The sequence below is a fragment of the Crinia signifera genome, chromosome 7, assembly GCF_055691185.1.
Source record: "Crinia signifera chromosome 7, ASM5569118v1, whole genome shotgun sequence".
Lineage (NCBI taxonomy): Eukaryota > Metazoa > Chordata > Amphibia > Anura > Myobatrachidae > Crinia > Crinia signifera.
In genome coordinates, this window is record NC_139223.1 from 161,817,433 (window position 1) to 161,840,029 (window position 22,597).

The 22,597-nt window shown below is 48.5% G+C and overlaps 1 protein-coding gene across 1 annotated transcript in view; it reads right to left on the bottom strand.

The window, feature by feature from the left end:
- Positions 1–990: 990 nt before the first annotated feature.
- The window catches only part of TMEM237 (transmembrane protein 237), a 36,835-nt gene continuing 15,228 nt past the window's right edge, over positions 991–22,597 (bottom strand). Inside the window, exons 2-13 of the mRNA XM_083154171.1 lie at positions 22,246–22,277; positions 19,748–19,758; positions 19,593–19,649; positions 16,026–16,118; positions 13,217–13,337; positions 12,865–13,025; positions 7,861–7,984; positions 7,587–7,778; positions 7,433–7,506; positions 3,337–3,430; positions 3,128–3,249; positions 991–2,325 (exon numbers count right to left, since the gene is read on the bottom strand). Coding sequence (XP_083010297.1) covers positions 2,255–2,325; positions 3,128–3,249; positions 3,337–3,430; positions 7,433–7,506; positions 7,587–7,778; positions 7,861–7,984; positions 12,865–13,025; positions 13,217–13,337; positions 16,026–16,118; positions 19,593–19,649; positions 19,748–19,758; positions 22,246–22,277 — 1,152 coding nt within the window. The 3' untranslated portion in view covers positions 991–2,254. The remainder of the gene's footprint in view (positions 2,326–3,127; positions 3,250–3,336; positions 3,431–7,432; positions 7,507–7,586; positions 7,779–7,860; positions 7,985–12,864; positions 13,026–13,216; positions 13,338–16,025; positions 16,119–19,592; positions 19,650–19,747; positions 19,759–22,245; positions 22,278–22,597) is intronic.

A 22,597-nucleotide genomic window follows, 5' to 3' on the forward strand; every position in this document is an offset into this window, starting at 1 on the left:
TCAGCAGGGGGTCACGACTCCATGTTACTGACCATCAGGCTGATGACTTTCCTAATCTCAGAGTCTGAAAAATCTGTTGAACTGTCTGTTATTTAAGACTCCTCCCCCACAATGCTGCCATGTATGTGCTGACCACACATGCGATGTGATGTCTTTCTGAAGTCACTGGCCGGGGTCCCGTAATTATTTTTGTCTGATGGGGTCCCAGAGGAAAATAGTTTGAGGATCCCTGGTCTAGATCATTGATTCTCAACCTTGTCACAGTCTGCCGAGGAAGAGGTGCTGTAATGGCCAAAATAAGGGTACCTGTTTAATGTCACGGCGGCAGCATGGCTGTGCGTCTGAGTCCCCTTGCGGGGCTTGCCCAAGCTACAGGCTCGGTACACTGTCTAAAATCAACTCCATGCCAACGTGGGTAGCGGGGGTATGAACTATCCATGTTGGCATTCAGTTTATTTTAGAAAGTTTTGTGAGCGCCGCACCCAGAAGTATCGTGCGGCCATGCTGCCGCAGTGAAACTAGACAAGTACCAAAATAAGTATGGACGTTGTGTGTAGTAATACTGTTATTTATACAGCAGTACAGACTCGGCTATAGCGTGCACAACTGTGGCATACTGCTAGAAGTGCACCACATGGGGGCGCTATAGTAGCGTTGTCACTGGTAGAAGCCTAGTGGAGGGGTATGGATCATTGGATAGACAGCAACCAGGTCGACAAGGGGTTAGGTCAACAGTGTCATTAGGTCGACACAAGTATAAGGTCAACAGTCAAAAGGTCAACATGGGGTCTTTCACTCTTTTTTTTTTTACCCAAATAATCGACACATTGCAAACTGTTTACCTCTTCCCCTAATTAGCTGCACCATGGTATCTATACCAGTGACACGCTATAGGGGGCGCCGTATTGCCTTGTTACGATCACATGCTTGCTCTGGTCTAGTCTCCCACTGGACTGCCAGAAGGACACGCGGGTCTGAGAGCTCTCGGGATGATGAGCAAACTCGTACATTTATTAACACTGCTGCAAAACGGACGAATGTCTTCTCCATACAATCTGAGACAGAGTTTTCACGTAAAAAAAAAGAATACTTTTTTTCCTCCCATTATGGCATTTACATACATTTATACTCAATTACTTATATTGTAAAACAAAATAGAGGGACACAATTTAGGGGAGCGGAATAATTTTGGTGCCAGTATAGTGGAATTTCACATGGTCATCTCTGAAAATAACCTCATTAGTAACATGCACATGGATAACGCAGCTTGGATCAGTAATGTGTAACGTACCCATTTCGCATGTCTGGAAAATCGCAGACCTGGCCAGACAACCGTCTGTAATGCTGTGTACACACGTTGAGATTTCACATTAGATTTTTACTATATAGCCAAAATCGCATTGGGATTGCATACACATGGTAAGGTTATGCTGATGCACGCTCCCGTTCAGCACAAATCAAATAGCGAAATAGGGCAGCAATGACTATATATAGTGAAAATCTAATGCAGATGGCATGAATTGTGTGTAGATTCTACAGAGTTCGCAAAGATTGTATAGCACTCGAATCTTAAGTCAAATAGCAAGGGAATCTCACCATGTGTACACAGCATAACGTCCGCACTGACCACTTCCAGACAGTCTCCGTCACAGATTATTGGCAGCCTCAGACGGCAAAGACTCTTCAATGTTCCATTATTTGTGTGTGGATAGCGATCTGCGGTTAATTAGCACGGGGGCGGGTTTTCTTTTTATTTGGGCGGCAGCTATCTACTCGCAGTCATCTGCAGTTTCTTAGATTAGCGATCCAAGCTGAATTAGGCCTACAGGCCTGTATTAGTAAATAGCACTGACTTCAGACAATTCATGTATTATCCACATGGCAAGTGTTACTGTGCAACAATCGCACATTATAATACTTGCACTAGGCTGATGAAGGCTTATTGGCATCAGGGTGAGTACACTACTAATGTGCCATCCTGTAACTAAGCCAGGACGTACATCACACTATTGTGTGACAGGGATACGGCATCACATCCTACATACAGTTCCAGGTATTGGCAAATAGCACGTGTCCAGTAACGCTGATATACTACACACGGTATCACAGTCTCACTGTACAAGTATCAAAAATAAATTACTTCCATAAAGAATGATATCAGTACAAACCAGGTATAAAAAGGTGTATAAAAATATAAAGACATTATACAAAGCCGTATAAAACATCCAAGGCATCAGGTAAGGGAACCAGCGGGTCACGCCTGGACTTTTATACTTCTCTCCGTATTGGGGAAATCCTCCTCCTCCTCCGGGACAAACATGGAGTCTAAGATAGGAGATAAAATGTGCAGAGGACTAATAAGAAAGGAGCAGCAGCGGGAAGGGCCCGTCGCTGAGAAGGTTCCCAGGCCCACACACCCGCCTGCCCCCTCTGCTTCACCTTCAGTCTTGGCAGATGACCAGTACTAGAAGAGGAAATTTACTCATGCTTCTAAAAAAAAAATAATGATAGCCCATAGCAACCATTCTGTTTCGTTTTGAAATCATAGCATCTGATTGGTTGCTATAGGGGAACATCACATTTTTAGAAGCCTTAGTAAATTGACACTATAGTACAAAAATACATTATCGTGCCCTGATTGGCCTACAGTATATACTTGTGTGCATCCCCTGGTGGCATCGCTGTCCCTGGTAAACATACATACATACGGTCACCCAGTGTCATCTTGGCCCGCACTTATTCAGATCTGATTGCAGAACAAATTTGGTCTCAAAATGGGCAGAACCATGTGCACAGCAGGTGGGGCAGATGTAACATGTGCAGAGAGTTAAATTTGGGTGGGGTATGTTGAAACTGAAATCTAAATTGCAGTGTAAAAATAATGCAGCCAGTATTTACCCTGCACGGAAACCAAATAACTCACCCAAATCTAACTATACATGTTACATCTGCCCCACCTGCAGTGCACATGGTTTGGCCCATTCTGAGAACAAATTTGTACTGCGATCAGATCTGAATAAGGGCCTCAGTATGTACTGATATCACCCAAAGGACTCCCTTAATGCGCACTCACAGGAGACATCTAATGTCCCATCTGCAGCCTAATCAATGCTGGGAGTAGTAGTACCTTCGCTGTGATCTAGGTCTGGCCGGTAGGACAGGAATAGCCAGGCAATGCCCACCAGAAGGGTTACAACCAAATTCACCACAATCCACGGCTGAAGGATCTGGCTCTCGGTGTCTTCTTGCCTGGAAATAAAACAGCCATGTACAGTTATAGCAGCATCTGCCGGGCGAACACCATGGGAGAATAATTATTGGTAGAGGAAGTCTTACCAGAGGCTGCTGTTCTGTGTGGGTGGGGTGTAGAAGTTTATCCGGTCACTTGTCATTTGCTGGCTTAGTGCCAGAAAGAGAGCGACAAAGTACACTGCGGACAGAGAGCATTCTAATCAGAGAGAGAGAGTACACTGCGGACAGAGCATTCTATTCAGAGTACACTGCGGACAGAGAGCGTTATATTCAGAGACAGAGTACACTGCGGACAGAGAGCGTCATATTCAGAGAGAGAGTACACTGCAGACAGAGTGTTCTATTAGAGAGAGAATACACTGCGGACATAGAGCATTCTATTCAGAGACAGAACACTGCGGACAGAGAGCATCATATTCAGAGACAGAACACTGCGGACAGAGAGCATCATATTCAGAGACAGAGTACACTGCAGACAGAGAGCGTCATATTCAGAGACCGAGTACACTGTGGACAGAGAGCGTTGTACACAGAGACAGAGTACACTGCGGACAGAGAGCGTCATATTCAGAGACAGAGTACACTGCGGACAGAGTGTTCTATTCAGAGAGAGAGTACACTGTCTCTGAATAGAATGCTCTCTGTCCGCAGTGTACTTTCTCTCTGAATATGATGCTCTCTGTCTGCACTGTACTCTGTCTCTGAATAGAATGCTCTCTGTCCGCAGAGTACACTGTGGACAGAGAGCGTCATATTCAGAGACAGAGTACACTGCGGACAGAGAGCGTCATATTCAGAGACAGAGTACACTTAGGGTGTTGTACGCAGAGAGAGTACACTGCGGACTTAGGGTGTTGTACACTACAGACAGAGTACACTGCGGACCTAGGTATTCAGAGAGAGAGCGTACACTGCGGACAGAGAGCATTCTATTCAGAGAGAGAGCGTACACTGCGGACAGAGAGCATTCTATTCAGAGAGAGAGCGTACACTGCGGACAGAGAGCATTCTATTCAGAGAGCGTACACTGCGGACAGAGAGCATTCTATTCAGAGAGAGTACACTGCGGACAGAGAGCATTCTATTCAGAGAGAGTACACTGCGGACAGAGAGTGTTCTATTCAGAGAGCGTACACTGCGGACAGAGAGCATTCTATTCAGAGAGAGTACACTGCGGACAGAGAGCATTCTATTCAGAGAGAGTACACTGCGGACAGAGAGTGTTCTATTCAGAGAGAGTACACTGCGGACAGAGAGTGTTCTATTCAGAGAGAGTACACTGCGGAGAGAGAGCGTTGTACACAGACAGAGTACACTGCGGACAGAGAGCGTTGTACACAGTGACAGTGTACACTGCGGACAGAGAGCGTTGTACACAGAGACAGAGTACACTGCGGACAGAGAGCGTTGTACACAGAGACAGAGTACACTGCGGACAGAGAGCGTTGTACACAGAGACAGAGTACACTGCGGACAGAGAGCGTCATATTCAGAGACCGAGTACACTGCGGACAGAGAGCATCATATTCAGAGACAGAGTACACTGCGGACAGAGAGCGTCATATTCAGAGAGAGAGTACACTGCAGACAGAGTGTTCTATTAGAGAGAGAATACACTGCGGACATAGAGCATTCTATTCAGAGACAGAGTACACTGCAGACAGAGAGCGTCATATTCAGAGACCGAGTACACTGCGGACAGAGAGCGTTGTACACAGAGACAGAGTACACTGCGGACAGAGAGCGTCATATTCAGAGACAGAGTACACTGCGGACAGAGTGTTCTATTCAGAGACAGAGTACACTGTCTCTGAATAGAATGCTCTCTGTCCGCAGTGTACTCTCTCTCTGAATATGACGCTCTCTGTCTGCAGTGTACTCTGTCTCTGAATATGACGCTCTCTGTCCGCAGTGTACTCTGTCTCTGAATATGACGCTCTCTGTCCACAGTGTACTCTGCGGACAGAGAGCATTCTATTCAGAGTACACTGTGGACAGAGAGCGTCATATTCAGAGACCGAGTACACTGCGGACAGAGAGCGTCATATTCAGAGAGAGAGTACACTGCAGACAGAGCGTTCTATTCAGAGAGAGAGCGTACACTGCGGACAGAGAGCATTCTATTCAGAGAGAGAGCGTACACTGCGGACAGAGAGCATTCTATTCAGAGAGCGTACACTGCGGACAGAGAGCATTCTATTCAGAGAGAGTACACTGCGGACAGAGAGCATTCTATTCAGAGAGAGTACACTGCGGACGGAGTGTTCTATTCAGAGAGAGTACACTGCGGACAGAGAGCGTCATATTCAGAGACAGAGTACACTGCGGACAGAGTGTTCTATTCAGAGAGAGAGTACACTGTCTCTGAATAGAATGCTCTCTGTCCGCAGTGTACTCTGTCTCTGAATAGAATGCTCTCTGTCCGCAGAGTACACTGTGGACAGAGAGCGTCATATTCAGAGACAGAGTACACTGCAGACAGAGAGCGTCATATTCAGAGACAGAGTACACTGCGGACAGAGAGCGTTCTATTCAGAGAGAGAGCGTACACTGCGGACAGAGAGCATTCTATTCAGAGAGAGAGCGTACACTGCGGACAGAGAGCATTCTATTCAGAGAGAGAGCGTACACTGCGGACAGAGAGCATTCTATTCAGAGAGAGAGCGTACACTGCGGACAGAGAGCATTCTATTCAGAGAGAGAGCGTACACTGCGGACAGAGAGCATTCTATTCAGAGAGAGTACACTGCGGACAGAGAGCATTCTATTCAGAGAGAGTACACTGTGGACAGAGAGCATTCTATTCAGAGAGAGTACACTGCGGACAGAGAGTTTTCTATTCAGAGAGAGTACACTGCGGACAGAGAGTGTTCTATTCAGAGAGAGTACACTGCGGACAGAGAGCGTCATATTCAGAGACAGAGTACACTGCGGACAGAGTGTTCTATTCAGAGAGAGAGTACACTGTCTCTGAATAGAATGCTCTCTGTCCGCAGTGTACTCTCTCTCTGAATATGACGCTCTCTGTCTGCAGTGTACTCTGTCTCTGAATAGAATGCTCTCTGTCCGCAGAGTACACTGTGGACAGAGAGCGTCATATTCAGAGACAGAGTACACTGCGGACAGAGAGCGTCATATTCAGAGACAGAGTACACTGCGGACAGAGAGCGTTCTATTCAGAGAGAGAGCGTACACTGCGGACAGAGAGCATTCTATTCAGAGAGAGTACACTGCGGACAGAGAGCATTCTATTCAGAGAGAGTACACTGCGGACAGAGAGTGTTCTATTCAGAGAGAGTACACTGCGGACAGAGAGTGTTCTATTCAGAGAGAGTACACTGCGGACAGAGAGCTTTGTACACAGAGACAGAGTACACTGCGGACAGAGAGCATTGTACACAGAGACAGTGTACACTGCGGACAGAGAGCGTTGTACACAGAGACAGAGTACACTGCGGACAGAGAGCGTTGTACACAGAGACAGCGTACACTGCGGACAGAGAGCGTTGTACACAGAGACAGCGTACACTGCGGACAGAGAGCGTTGTACACAGAGACAGATTACACTGCGGACAGAGAGCAGTGTACACAGACAGAGTACACTGCGGACAGAGAGCAGTGTACACAGAGACAGAGTACACTGCGGACAGAGAGCAGTGTACACAGAGACAGAGTACACTGCGGACAGAGAGCAGTGTACACAGAGACAGAGTACACTGTGGACAGAGAGCGTCATATTCAGAGACAGAGTACACTGCGGACAGAGAGCGTCATATTCAGAGACAGAGTACACTTAGGGTGTTGTACGCAGAGAGAGTACACTGCAGACTTAGGGTGTTGTACACTACAGACAGAGTACACTGCGGACTTAGGGTGTTGTACACTACAGACAGAGTACACTGCGGACTTAGGGTGTTGTACACTACAGACAGAGTACACTGCGGACTTAGGGTGTTGTACACTACAGACAGAGTACACTGCGGACTTAGGGTGTTGTACACTACAGACAGAGTACACTGCGGACTTAGGGTGTTGTACACTACAGACAGAGGGCTTTGTAGTTAGAGTATTCCAAACCACACGCATCAGGACACAACATAAAATAGTCCGGAGGGTGTACATTACACAGGACACAAACGTGGTCACTACATATCACATTATAATCCGTGTCTGCACTCACAGAATGATGCCACAGCAGCCGGGTCCAACGCAACAAGACCACGAAAAGCGTTTGTCACACTGGCCAGATCAGCCCTAGTAAGGAGGAGAATTATCCGTTACACACGTCATGAAGAGCCGCGGGGATCGGGAGCTCCCCCCGTATAATAGGTCACCTGTCAAATGCAGAGACGGAGCCGAGAGCCAGCAGGAGGTACAGGAGGCACTGCGAGGGGTACGCCACACCTTTGTAAGTGTCCAGCAGGTTGGGCAGAGTAGTGAGCTCGTAACCTGCCAGCAGGTAAATCACCACAATATTCCACACCGTGTAGCCGGCAAGGAAGCCGCTGCAGAACAGGCCAATCATCCTGCAGGGAGAGGAGAGTGTGCGGTCATACATCATGTGACATGCATCATGTGACACACAACACGCTGATACAGTGACAGCACCTAAAGGCACGATGGACACGGAGCGACACATCCATACTGCTCCATGTTGGCTTCACATCCATGAAATCTTCCACATGATCTGCGGTTCTGACAAAACTACTGCGATCGGCAGCTTGGAATTTCCCTAGAACGTAAAACACAGAACTGAGAAATCAGAAACCATTTGTCATATTGTGGAGCTAACCGAACATTACACAAGTGTGTACAGAACATGCCGAGGACGCACTGACCCGCACTACACATCCCAGCATGCTAGGCCACTGCTTCGCCATCAGGGCATGCTGGAATCTGTAGATTTAGAATAGCTGGAGGAGCTCATCAGTTATTGTGCGTCCATCCCAGAAGCTGCCGCCAATCATGGTGTCCGCCAGTACTGACGGAGGACCCTGTACATCTAGTTCTGGTAGACAGCACCTCTGTACCAGCTGGCTAAGTATCGGTGGGTGGACAGACTACTCCTGGTGTAGGGGTGTAGTAACATCAGTTACTGTGAGTCCATCCGGGAAGCTGCCGCCAAGCATGGTGTCCGCCAGTACTGACGGAGGACCCTGTACATCTAGTTCTGGTAGACCGCACCTCTGTACCAGCTGGCTAAGTACCGGTGGGTGGACAGACTACTCCTTGTGTAGGGGTGTAGTAACATCAGTTACTGTGCGTCCATCCCAGAAGCTGCCGCCAATCATGGTGACTGCCAGTACTGACGGAGGACCCTGTACATCTAGTTCTGGTAGACCGCACCTCTGTACCAGCTGGCTAAGTACCGGTGGGTGGACAGACTACTCCTGGTGTAGGGGTGTAGTAACATCAGTTACTGTGCGTCCATCCTGGAAGCTGCCGCCAATCATGGTGACTGCCAGTACTGACGGAGGACCCTGTACATTTAGTTCTGGTAGACAGCACCTCTGTACCAGTTGGCTAAGTACCGGTGGGTGGACAGACAACTCCTGGTGTAGGGGTGTAGTAACATCAGTTACTGTGAGTCCATCCCAGAAGCTGCCGCCAATCATGGTGACTGCCAGTACTGATGGAGGACCCTGTACATCTAGTTCTGATAGACAGCACCTCTGTACCAGCTGGCTAAGTACCGGTGGGTGGACAGACTACTCCTAGTGTAGGGGTGTAGTAACATCAGTTACTGTGAGTCCATCCCAGAAGCTGCTGCCAATCATGGTGACTGCCAGTACTGACGGAGGACCCAGTACATCTAGTTCTGGTAGACCGCACCTCTGTACCAGTTGGCTAAGTACCGGTGGGAGGACAGACTACTCTTGGTGTAGGGGTGTAGTAACATCAGTTACTGTGCGTCCATCCCAGAAGCTGCCGCCAATCATGGTGACTGCCAGTACTGACGGAGGACCCTGTACATCTAGTTCTGGTAGACCGCACCTCTGTACCAGCTGGCTAAGTACCGGTGGGTGGACAGACTACTCTTGGTGTAGGGGTGTAGTAACATCAGTGGTACTTGTGGAGTATCACGGCTCCCACGACCTGCATCGTATGCAGATCGTATGCTAAAAATCGCATCGCATGTGGCATACGATGGCATACGATGCGATGCAATGTTTTACAGATTTTTGACCATTTTTGCTCAAAAATCGTATGCCATCACATGGCATCGTATGCCATATGTAGTGGCATACGATGCGATACAATGTTTTACAGATTTTTGAGCATTTTAGCTCAAAAATCGTATGCGATCGCATCGGATGCCATGCGATGCGATCACACCCGATTTTGCATTGAAATGCATCAGAATGCATTGAAATGTGTATTAAACTTGTGAAATGCCCCCAAATGCCATTTTTCATAGTGCACCACCCCCACTATCAACGTCAACCCGAAGCGTGGCGAGTGCAGCGAGCCCGCGAGGGGCGGCAGTACGCGTCCTACGACCTTTTCATACCCCCACTATCCACGTCGGCGTGGAGTTGAGAATAGAATAGTGTGGCGAGCGCAGCGAGCCCGAAGCGTGGCGAGCGCAGCGAGCCCGCGAGGGGACGCGGATACCTTCACAGCTATACGCGTCCCCTCGCGGGCTTCACAGGTATCCGCGTCCGCTCGCCACAGTATTCTATTCTCAACTCCACGCCGACGTGGATAGTGGGGGTATGAAAAGGTCGTAGGACGCGTACCGCCGCCGCTCGCCACGCTTCGGGTTGACGTTGATAGTGGGGAGGTGCACTATGAAAAATGGCATTTGGGGGCATTTCACTACTTTAATACACATTTCAATGCATTCTGATGCATTTCAGTGCAAAATCGGGTGCCATTGCATCGAATCGGATGCCATCGTATGGCATCCGATGCGATCGCATACGATTTTTTGGTACTTGTTTCCTAGCACGGCCACACCGATTAAGATCGGGGTGGTCGTGCTGAAAAAAATCGGGTCGATCGCATCACATGCGATTTGGTCGCATGCGATGCGATCGACGCGACCGACCGATTTTTGACCCGATTTTTTTCATTGAATCCAATGTAAATTGGGTCCCTGGGACCCAATTTTACATTGTATTCAATGAAAAAAATTCCCAACCCCCCCAAATTTAAGCGCGTAAACAGCAGCCCACGATAGACGCATACCCGAAGCGTGCCGAGCGCAGCGAGCCCGCGAGGGGCGGCGGTACGCGTCCTCCGACCTTTTCATGCCCTACTATCCACTAGGGCGTGGAGTGAGAATAGAATAGTGTGGCGAGCGCAGCGAGCCACCGAGCCCGAAGCGTGGCGAGCCCCGCGAGGGGACGCGGATACCTTCACAGGTAAACGCGTCCCTTCGCGGGCTTCACAGGTGTCCGCGTCGCCACGGACACCTGTGAAGCCCGCAAGGGGACGCGTATAACTGTGAAGGTATCCGCGTCCCCTCGCGGGGCTCGCTGCGCTCGCCACGCTTCGGGCTCGGTGGCTCGCTGCGCTCGCCACACTATTCTATTCTCACTCCACGCCCTAGTGGATAGTAGGGCATGAAAAGGTCGGAGGACGCGTACCGCCGCCCCTCGCGGGCTCGCTGCGCTCGCCACGCTTCGGGTTGGCGTCTATCGTGGGGCGACGACGGGGACAGGGCGACGACGGGGACATCTATAATGTGAAATGGGTCATATGGACCCATTTCACATTTTTTGACATTTTTACACCATTTCAATGTTAAAATTTTTTTTAACATTGAATCCTATGCAAAAATCGGGGGCATCGCGTCGCATCGCGTCGGGACCAATGTTAATGGTCCCGACCGACGCGATGCCCCCGATATTTTACCTTTCCCGACAAGATTTCAATGTTAAAATATTTTTTAACATTGAAGTCTATGGAAATATCGGGGGCATCGCGTCGGGACCAATGTTAATGGTCCCGACCGACGCGATGCCCCCGATATTTTATCCTAGCCGGCAAAATGGACCTGATTTCAAAAGAAATCGGGTCCATCGTGGGTAATCGTGTCCCTTAAGTAAGGGACACGATTACTCACGATTGTGGCCGTGCTAGGAAACAAGTACCGATTTTTTAGCTAAAATGCTCAAAAATCGGTAAAACATCGTATTGCATCGTATGAAATCGTATGCCACTACATATGGCATACGATGCCATGCGATGGCATACGATTTTTGAGCAAAAATGCTCAAAAATCGGTAAAACATCGTATGACATCGTATGCCACTACATATGGCATACGATGCCATGCGATTTTTGAGCAAAAATTCTCAAAAATCTGTAAAACATCGCATCGTATGCCACTACATATGGCATACGATGCCATACGATGGGAGCCGTGATACTCCACAAGTACCACATCAGTTATGGTGAGTCCATCCCAGAAGCTGCTGCCAATCATGGTGACCGCCAGTACTGACGGAGGACCCTGTACATCTAGTTCTGGTAGACCGCACCTCTGTACCAGCTAGCTAAGTACCGGTGGGTGGACAGACAACTCCTGGTGTAGGGGTGTAGTAACATCAGTTACTGTGAGTCCATCCCAGAAGCTGCCGCCAATCATGGTGACCGCCAGTACTGACGGAGGACCCTGTACATCTAGTTCTGGTAGACCGCACCTCTGTACCAGCTGGCTAAGTACCGGTGGGAGGACAGACTACTCTTGGTGTAAGGGTGTAGTAACATCAGTTATGGTGAGTCCATCCCAGAAGCTGCCGCCAATCATGGTGACTGCCAGTACTGACGGAGGACCCTGTACATCTAGTTCTGGTAGACCGCACCTCTGTACCAGCTGGCTAAGTACCGGTGGGTGGACAGACAACTCCTGGTGTAGGGGTGTAGTAACATCAGTTACTGTGAGTCCATCCCAGAAGCTGCCGCCAATCATGGTGACTGCCAGTACTGACGGAGGACGCTGTACATCTAGTTCTGGTAGACAGCACCTCTGTACCAGCTGGCTAAGTACCGGTGGGTGGACAGACAACTCCTGGTGTAGGGGTGTAGTAACATCAGTTACTGTGAGTCCATCCCAGAAGCTGCCGCCAATCATGGTGACCGCCAGTACTGACGGAGGACCCTGTACATCTAGTTCTGGTAGACAGCACCTCTGTACCAGCTGGCTAAGTACCGGTGGGAGGACAGACTACTCTTGGTGTAGGGGTGTAGTAACATCAGTTATGGTGAGTCCATCCCAGAAGCTGCCGCCAATCATGGTGACCGCCAGTACTGACGGAGGACCCTGTACATCTAGTTCTGGTAGACCGCACCTCTGTACCAGCTGGCTAAGTACCGGTGGGTGGACAGACTACTCCAGGCGCTTGCAGGGACAGGACAAATTATCAAGCAATCGGCTCCTGCTATGTTACAGGCTGAAGAATCTTGGTGGTTATTCTATGCCAGTCTGCCCTGGAGGATCAGCTTAGGTGTGACCAGGGCCTTTAGGAACACTAACATTTCTAGGGAGAAGGATTTTGGTTTCTCACTGCAACTGGCAGGAGGGCGTTCTTACCGGCCAAGGTAGAACACCGCCTAGTTCTGCCCCAATACACCCAGCAAAGGTCCTCAGACTGCATTACTTACTATTCCTCTCCACAAAAGGCTTGCCCACAGGCTGGCTTGTTAGAGAGGGCACAATGAAAGTCGGGATCTGTTCTGGGCTCTTCATCTGTCCATCAGGAATGATATCTTCTTCCTCTAGGCCTAGGTCATTAGGAAACCCCTGCTCGGCAGGCCGCATCTTCCTAAAACACAGACAAATTGGGAACGACAGTGGTGGCTCTGACACGGATAGTTACTTAATGGCGTCTTTCTTCTCAGTGCTAATGTGCCGTCACCTGGCGAGCATCAGAAAGGGGAAGACAGGGAATTTACAGACCAGAACTGTGTCACAGTTACTCACGGTATGTACTATACAGTCTGCAGCACCACTCACTTTGCTCTCCGGCGCGGCTTGCGAGCGCTCCCCTCCTCTAAGTGCTGGTAGTCTGTGCCACTGCCGTTCTGTACCAATGATAAGCTCGGCAGGTTCTGGTTGGTGAAAGAGGTTTCTGCATCTGAAACAGAACAAAGAGCTTTGTATGTACGGAACCAGCGAGCTCACACCACATGCCCCATTATATTACCACAGACCATACTGTATGTACGGAACCAGCGAGCTCACACCACAGGCCCCATTATATTACCACAGACCCTACTGTATGTACGGAACCAGCGGGCTCACACCACAGGCCCCATTATATTACCACAGACCCTACTGTATGTACGGAACCAGCGGGCTCACACCACATGCCCCATTATATTACCACAGACCATACTGTATGTACGGAACCAGCGAGCTCACACCACAGGCCCCATTATATTACCACAGACCCTACTGTATGTACGGAACCAGCGGGCTCACACCACAGGCCCCATTATATTACCACAGACCCTACTGTATGTACGGAACCAGCGAGCTCACACCACAGGCCCCATTATATTACCACAGACCATACTGCATGTACGGAACCAGCGAGCTCACACCACAGGCCCCATTATATTACCACAGACCATATTGCATGTACGGAACCAGCGAGCTCACACCACAGGCCCCATTATATTACCACAGACCATACTGCATGTACGGAACCAGCGAGCTCACACCACAGGCCCCATTATATTACCACAGACCATACTGCATGTACGGAACCAGCGAGCTCACACCACAGCTCCCACTATATTACCACAGACCCTACTGTATGTACGGAACCAGCGAGCTCACACCACAGGCCCCATTATATTACCACATTCCATACTGTATGTACGGAACCAGCGAGCTCACACCACAGGCCCCATTATATTACCACAGACCATACTGTATGTACGGAACCAGTGAGCTCACACCACAGGCCCCATTATATTACCACAGACCATACTGCATGTACGGAACAAGCGAGCTCACACCACAGGCCCCATTATATTACCACAGACCCTACTGTATGTACGGAACCAGCGAGCTCACACTGAGTCATTGTGTGATTATCCATGCTGGATATCGGAGGGTCTAACACAGGACAGGACAGGTGATTATGAATAAGACAGGTAACCATGGACAGGACAGGTAGGTACGGACAGGTGATTATGGATAAGACAGGTAACCATGGACAGGACAGGTAGGTACGGACAGGTGATTATGGATAAGACAGGTAACCATGGACAGGACAGGTAGGTACGGACAGGTGATTATGGATAAGACAGGTGACCATGGACAGGACAGGTAGGTACGGACAGGTGATTATGGATAAGACAGGTAACCATGGACAGGACAGGTAGGTACAGACAGGTGATTATGGATAAGACAGGTGACCATGGACAGGACAGGTAGGTACGGACAGGTGATTATGGATAAGACAGGTAACCATGGACAGGACAGGTAGATACGGACAGGTGATTATGGATAAGACAGGTAACCATGGACAGGACAGGTAGGTACAGACAGGTGAGTATGGATAAGACAGGTAACCATGGACAGGACAGGTAGGTACGGACAGGTGATTATGGATAAGACAGGTAACCATGGACAGGACAGGTAGGTACGGACAGGTGATTATGGAGAAGACAGGTAACCATGGACAGGACAGGTGATTATGGATAAGACAGGTAACCATGGACAGGACAGGTAGATACGGACAGGTGATTATGGATAAGACAGGTAACTATGGACAGGACAGGTAGGTACAGACAGGTGATTATGGATAAGACAGGTAACCATGGACAGGACAGGTAGATACGGACAGGTGATTATGGATAAGACAGGTAACCATGGACAGGACAGGTAGGCACAGACAGGTGATTATGGATAAGACTGGTAACCATGGACAGGACAGGAAGGTACGGACAGGTAGGTACTGACAGGTGATTATGGATAAGACAGGTAACCATGGACAGGACAGGTAGGTACGGACAGGTGATTATGGATAAGACAGGTAACCATGGACAGGACAGGTAGGCATGGACAGGACAGGTAGGCACAGACAGGTGATTATGGATAAGACAGGTAACCATGGACAGGACAGGTAGGTACGGACAGGTGATTATGGATAAGACAGGTAACCATGGACAGGACAGGTAGGTACGGACAGGTGATTATGGATAAGACAGGTGACCATGGACAGGACAGGTAGTTACGGACAGGTGATTATGGATAAGACAGGTAACCATGGACAGGACAGGTAGGTACAGACAGGCGATTATGGATAAGACAGGTAACCATGGACAGGACAGGTAGGTACGGACAGGCGATTATGGATAAGACAGGTAACCATGGACAGGACAGGTAGGTACGGACAGGCGATTATGGATAAGACAGGTAACCATGGACAGGACAGGTAGATACGGACAGGTGATTATGGATAGGACAGGTAACCATGGACAGGACAGGTAGGTACAGACAGGTGATTATGGATAAGACAGGTAACCATGGACAGGACAGGAGATTATGGATAACACAGGTAACCATGGACAGGACAGGTAGATACGGACAGGTGATTATGGATAAGACAGGTAACCATGGACAGGACAGGTCGATATGGACAGGTGATTATGGATAGGACAGGTAACCATGGACAGGAAAGTACAGACAGGTGATTATGGATAAGACAGGTAACCATGGACAGGACAGGTGAATGTGTATATAGATTCTTATAGCAGGTATATTATGTTGCTCCATGAGCTGCGGACAGTCAGAGCTCGCACTAACTCACCTGTGAGCTTCTTCTTTTTCCTTTTCCTCCTCTCAGGTGTGAAGGACTCTTTGCTTTCATAGGTCTTCTCAGCTGTGTCCTGTGCTGCATCCTCTGCAGAAGGGGCAGATGGTTAGGGCGTATTAGAACCTGATACAACTGGCACACAGGAGGAATGACGGCAGAGAGGTTGTAATAAAAAGGGAGAATTGCATGAAGTTTAGTCCAATCCTAAAGGTGCCCGTGCCGGATATAACCAACAACTCTTACCCTATAACCTGCATGTCCGCTGTCATTTCTGACATTGTGGACCATCCTCTCCTTCTCCAAATCCTTCCGTCCCTTGGTCTGCGTGATACTGCTCTCTCCCGGCTGTCCTCCTACCTCTTCTCTGACCTTTCCTGTCATGACTCCACCCCACCCTCCACTTCCAATGACAGTAGGTATCTCCCATGGCTCTGTTCTTGGTCCTCTCCTTTTCTCTCTCCATACATCATCGCTAGGTGATCTCATCCGACTTCCTATATCACCTCTATCCTGATGATACTCAAATCCAACTCTCCTCTCCTGACCTCTCTCCTGATCTCCTCACTAAACATGTCTTAAGGTGGAAATACATCAAAAAGACCCGTACAATCACAATTGTGTCCAACTTTCTGTTCAACTCCCCGGCAGTCGTTGATGGTTTTTGGACAGACAATGTTCTCACAATCTGTTATACAACCAGTTGAGATTGTACGATTGGGTACAATATCTTCCTGATGTATGGGGACCTTAAGGCTGAGCTGATCCTCTTCCCGCCCTCTCACATAGCCTCACCTTCCACAATGTCACTTTCTATTGATGGAACATTGATCTCCTCTAGCCACCAAGTACGCTGCCTTGGCGTTACTCTGGACTCCTCTCTCTCCTTTAAACCACACATTCAGCATCTCTCACAGTCCTGGCGTTTCCACCTCAGAAATATTTCCAGAATCAGACCCGATCTCACCCAGGATGCTACGAAGACCATCATCCACTCACTAGTTATATCCACATTGGACTACTGAAATATATTACTTTCTGGCCTCCACTCCAATCTATCCTCAATGCTGGTCCCCGGCTCATCTTCCTCTCCAAATGTACTATGTCCACCTCCCCTCTCCTACAAGCCCTGCACTCGCTCCCCCCTTTCCCTTCAGAATACAATCAAGCTCACAAAGCCATCACCCCTTCCTCTCCCACCTATATATCTGACCTGGTCTGGCTTTACATTCCCACCCGCCCTCTCCGCTCCACAAATACACGTCGCCTCTCCTGCAAACTGGTTACTTCCTCCCATTCCCGCCTCCAGGACTTTGGCCATTGTGCTCCATATCTCTGGAATTTTCTACCTCTCCCTATGAAACTTTAAACGGCTCTCAAGATCCCAATTCTTCAATAAATCTAACCAATTATCATCCTAACCCTCTGCTTATGCTCACTTCTACCCCTGCTGTGTCTCCCCACTTTGTCTGACCCTTCCCTTTAGAATGTAAGCTGTAACGAGCAGGGCCCTCTCTCCTCATGTGCTTCTCTAAGAATCTATCTTTGCCACTGTTATAATGCCTCAGTGTCCGCTGCTGCAGCTGTCTTATATTTACCATGTACCTGTCTAATTTTCCTTTCACTGTAAATCGATATTTTCTTGTTCTTTTGCTCATGTGTGTATGGTCAGGCGCTGCGGAACCCGTGTGGCTCCATATAAAATAAAACGATAATAATTTATCTATATCTGAATGATTGCAGAGCTGCAATAATGGCAGCTAGCAGCCAATCAGCTCCTAACTGTCATGTTCCAGGCTGCATTTTATAAAATGATAGGAGTGGATTCATTAGTACTTTGGGCCTGATTCACACCTGTTTACAAGGCTGCAATTTTTTCAGATGGACAAAACCATGCTGCACTGCAGGTGGGGCAGATGTAACATGTATAGAGAGAGTTAGATTTGTGCAAGTTATTTTGTTTCTGTGCAGGGTAAATACTGGCTGCTTTATTCTTACACTGCCATTTAGATTTCATTTTAAACACACCCCACACAAATCTAACTCTCTCTGCACATGTTACATCTGCCCCACCTGAAGTGCAGCATGGTTTTGTCCATCTGAAAAAATTGCAGCCTTGTTAACAGGTGTGAATTAGGCCCTTGATCTCTCTTCAGCTTTAATAAGTTTGGACAACAACCTCTCTATATTATTACACTAGTTCCTTATTCCTGTCTATGGTTTGCCATCATTGGATACACAATAATTAGTGTGCACACACACGGACGCGCAGCACGCACCAGTACACGGACGCACAGCCCACACCAGTACACACGGACGCGCAGCACGCACCAGTACACACGGACGCGCAGCCCGCACCAGTACACACGGACGCGCAGCCCGCACCAGTACACACGGACGCGCAGCCCGCACCAGTACACACGGACGCGCAGCCCGCACCAGTACACACGGACGCGCAGCCCGCACCAGTACACACGGACGCGCAGCCCGCACCAGTACACACGGACGCGCAGCCCGCACCAGTACACACGGACACACAGCCCGCACCAGTACACACAGCCTGCATCAGTGCACACAGACGCACAACACGCATCAGTGCACACAGACGCACAACACGCATCAGTGCACACAGACGCACAACACGCATCAGTGCACACAGACGCACAACACGCATCAGTGCACACAGACGCACAACACGCATCAGTGCACACAGACGCACAACACGCATCAGTACACACAGACGCACAACACGCATCAGTGCACACAGACGCACAACACGCATCAGTGCACACAGACGCACAACACGCATCAGTGCACACAGACGCACAACACGCATCAGTGCACACAGACGCACAACACGCATCAGTGCACACAGACGCACAACACGCATCAGTGCACACAGACGCACAACACGCATCAGTGCACACAGACGCACAACACGCATCAGTGCACACAGACGCACAACACGCATCAGTGCACACAGACGCACAACACGCATCAGTGCACACAGACGCACAACACGCATCAGTGCACAGACGCACAACACGCATCAGTGCACACAGACGCACAACACGCATCAGTACACACAGACGCACAACACGCATCAGTACACACAGACACACATCACGCATCAGTGCACACAGACGCACAACAGGCATCAGTGCACACAGACGCATAACACGCATCAGTACACACAGACGCACAACACGCATCAGTACACACAGACGCACAACACGCATCAGTGCACACAGACGCACAACAGGCATCAGTGCACACAGACGCATAACACGCATCAGTACACACAGACGCACAACACGCATCAGTACACACAGACGCACAACACGCATCAGTACACACAGACGCATAACACGCATCAGTACACACAGACGCACAACACGCATCAGTACACACAGACGCACAACACGCATCAGTACACACAGACGCACAACACGCATCAGTACACACACACTTGCTGTAGCACTGGCTTTAGAAAGTAGCCTCTTTGTATATTTTTAATGTATAAAACTACAAAGTATTGTATATTATGTGTACTGTATGTAATACCCAACGTGCTGTTCGTCTTGGACTTCTTTTTCTTTGGGCGACTGATGGGATTTTCATCTGCAAGAAATATAGAACAATAATTATTATTATTTATCCTATACACACACACACACACACACACACACATTCACAGATCTGGGAAGACTCTTACTTACCCTGAGAAGTGCTTCAGTGCAGCAGAGAATCCCACGTAAGACCGTGACAAAGGAACGAGATAAGAATGAAATCATTGCACAACGTGGACAAACATTCAGATGTACAGTTGTGCTCATAAGTTTACACACCCTAGCAGAATTTGTGATGTTCTGGCCATTTGTCAGAGAATATGAATGATAACTCACAAACTTTTCTTTCACTCATGGTTAATGGTTGGTTGCAGCCATTTATTGTCAAACAACTAATTCATAATGACAACAGAAACTACCCAAATGACCCTGATCAAAAGTTTACATACCCTGGAGATTTTGGTCTGATAACATGCACACAAGATGACACAAACGGGTTTGAATGGCTACTAAAAGGTAACCATCCTCACCTGTGATCTGTTTGCATGTAATGTGTGCGTGTGTGTGTGTGTGTATGTATGTGTATCTATCTATCTATCTATCTATCTATAAATAAAAGGTCAGTGTGTTTCTGGTCTCCTGAAAGACCCTTGCATCTTTTATCCAGTGCTGCACGGACGTGTCTGGATTCTGAGTCATGGGGAAATCAAAAGGATCTGCGGAAAAAGGTAGCTGAACTGTATAAAACAGGAAAGGGATGTAAAAAAATATGCAAGCAATTGAGAATGCCAATCAGCAGTGTTCAAACTCTAATTAAGAAGTGGAAAATGAGGGATTCTGTGAAAACCAAATCACGGTCAGGTAGACCAACAAAAAGTTCAGCCACAACTGCAAGAAAATTGTTCGAGATGCAAAGAAAAATCCACAAATAACTTCAGCTGAAATACAGGGCTCTGAAAAAAGTGTTGTGGTTGTTCAAGATGTTCAATAAGGAAGCATTTGAAGAAAAATGGCTGCATGGTCGAGTCGCCAGAAGAAAGCCATTACTACGCAAAAGCCACAAAGCATCCCGCTTACAATACTCCAAACAGCACAGAGACAAGCCTCAAAACTTTTGGAGTGATGAGACCAAAATTGAAATTTTTGGCCACAACCATAAACGTTACATTTGGAGAGGAGTCAACAAGGCCTATGATGAAAGGTACACCATTGCTACTGTGATACATGGAGGTGGATCGCTGATGTTTTGGGGATGTGTGAGCTACAAAGGCACTGGAAACTTGGTCAAAATCGATAGCAAGATGAATGCAGCATGTTATAAGAAAATACAGGAGAAAATTTGCCCTCATCAGCCCGGAAGCTGTGCATGGGACGTACTTGGACGTTCCAACTTGACAATGATCCAAAACACAAGGCCAAGCCGACCTGTCATTGGCTACAGCAGAATAAAGTGAAGGTTCTGTAGTGGCCATCTCAGTCTCCTGACCTCAGTATCATGGAGCCACGCTGGGGAGATCTCCAACATGCAGTTCATGCCAGACAGCCCAAGAACTTACAGGAACTGGAGGCTTTTTGCCAAGAAGAATGGGCGGCTTTACCATCTGAGGAAATAAAGAGCCTCATCCACAACTACCACAACAGACTTCAAACGGCCACTGATGTTAAAGGGGGCAATACACGGTATTAAGAACTGGGGTATGTAAACTTTTGATCAGGGTCATTTGGGTAGTTTCTGTTGTCATTAGGATGTAAAAAGAGTAATTTATTGTCACACAGTTGTGTGACAATAAATGGTTTCACCCAACCAATAACCATGAGTGACAGAAAAGTTTGTGAGTTATCATTCATATTCTCTGACACATTCTGCTTGGGTATGTAACCTTATGAGCAAAACTGTATATTCTACAAACAGACACAAGAAGCCTGTTATTACCGCTACCTGCGGGTATATGTATTACCGGGAGAGGCGCTGTGCATCATTACCGCTACCTGCGGGTATATGTATTACCGGGAGAGGCGCTGTGCATCATTACCGCTACCTGCAGGTATATGTATTACCGGGAGTGGCTCTGTGCATCATTACCCCCTACCTGCGGGTATATGTATTACCGGGAGTGGCTCTGTGCATCATTACCGCTACCTGCGGGTATATGTATTACCGGGAGAGGCGCTGTGCATCATTACCCCTACCTGCGGGTATATGTATTACCGGGAGAGGCGCTGTGCATCATTACCGCTACCTGCGGGTATATGTATTACCGGGAGAGGCGCTGTGCATCATTACCGCTACCTGCGGGTATATGTATTACCGGGAGAGGCGCTGTGCATCATTACCGCTACCTGCGGGTATATGTATTACCGGGAGAGGCGCTGTGCATCATTACCCCTACCTGCGGGTATATGTATTACCGGGAGAGGCGCTGTGCATCATTACCGCTACCTGCGGGTATATGTATTACCGGGAGAGGCGCTGTGCATCATTACCGCTACCTGCGGGTATATGTATTACCGGGAGAGGCGCTGTGCATCATTACCGCTACCTGCGGGTATATGTATATATGCACAGTACCGGACAAACATAGAACGGAGAATTGCATACAGTCAAAGGCTTCAGGGGCACAAATGTAATAACCATTCATACACAGTACCTTGGCATTGGTGGGAGGGCACGTGGAGGCGCCTGCAATGACAAGTCAGCATTAATGTATGGAGAATAAATTGACGGTAAGAGCGCGAGAGAAAGCGAGTAGGAAGAGAACCGTGGAGAGAGAGAGGGGGGGAGAGAAGAGAGAGGGGGGGGAGAGAAGAGAGAGGGGGGGAGAGGAGAGAGAGGGGGGAGAGGAGAGAGAGGGGGGAGAGGAGAGAGAGGGGGGAGAGAGAGAGAGAGAGAGAAGAGAGAGAGAGAGAGAGAGAAGAAAGAGAGAGAGAGAGAGAGAGAGAGAGAGAAGAAAGAGAGAGAGAGAGAGAGAGAGAGAAGAGAGAGAGAGAGAGAAGAGAGAA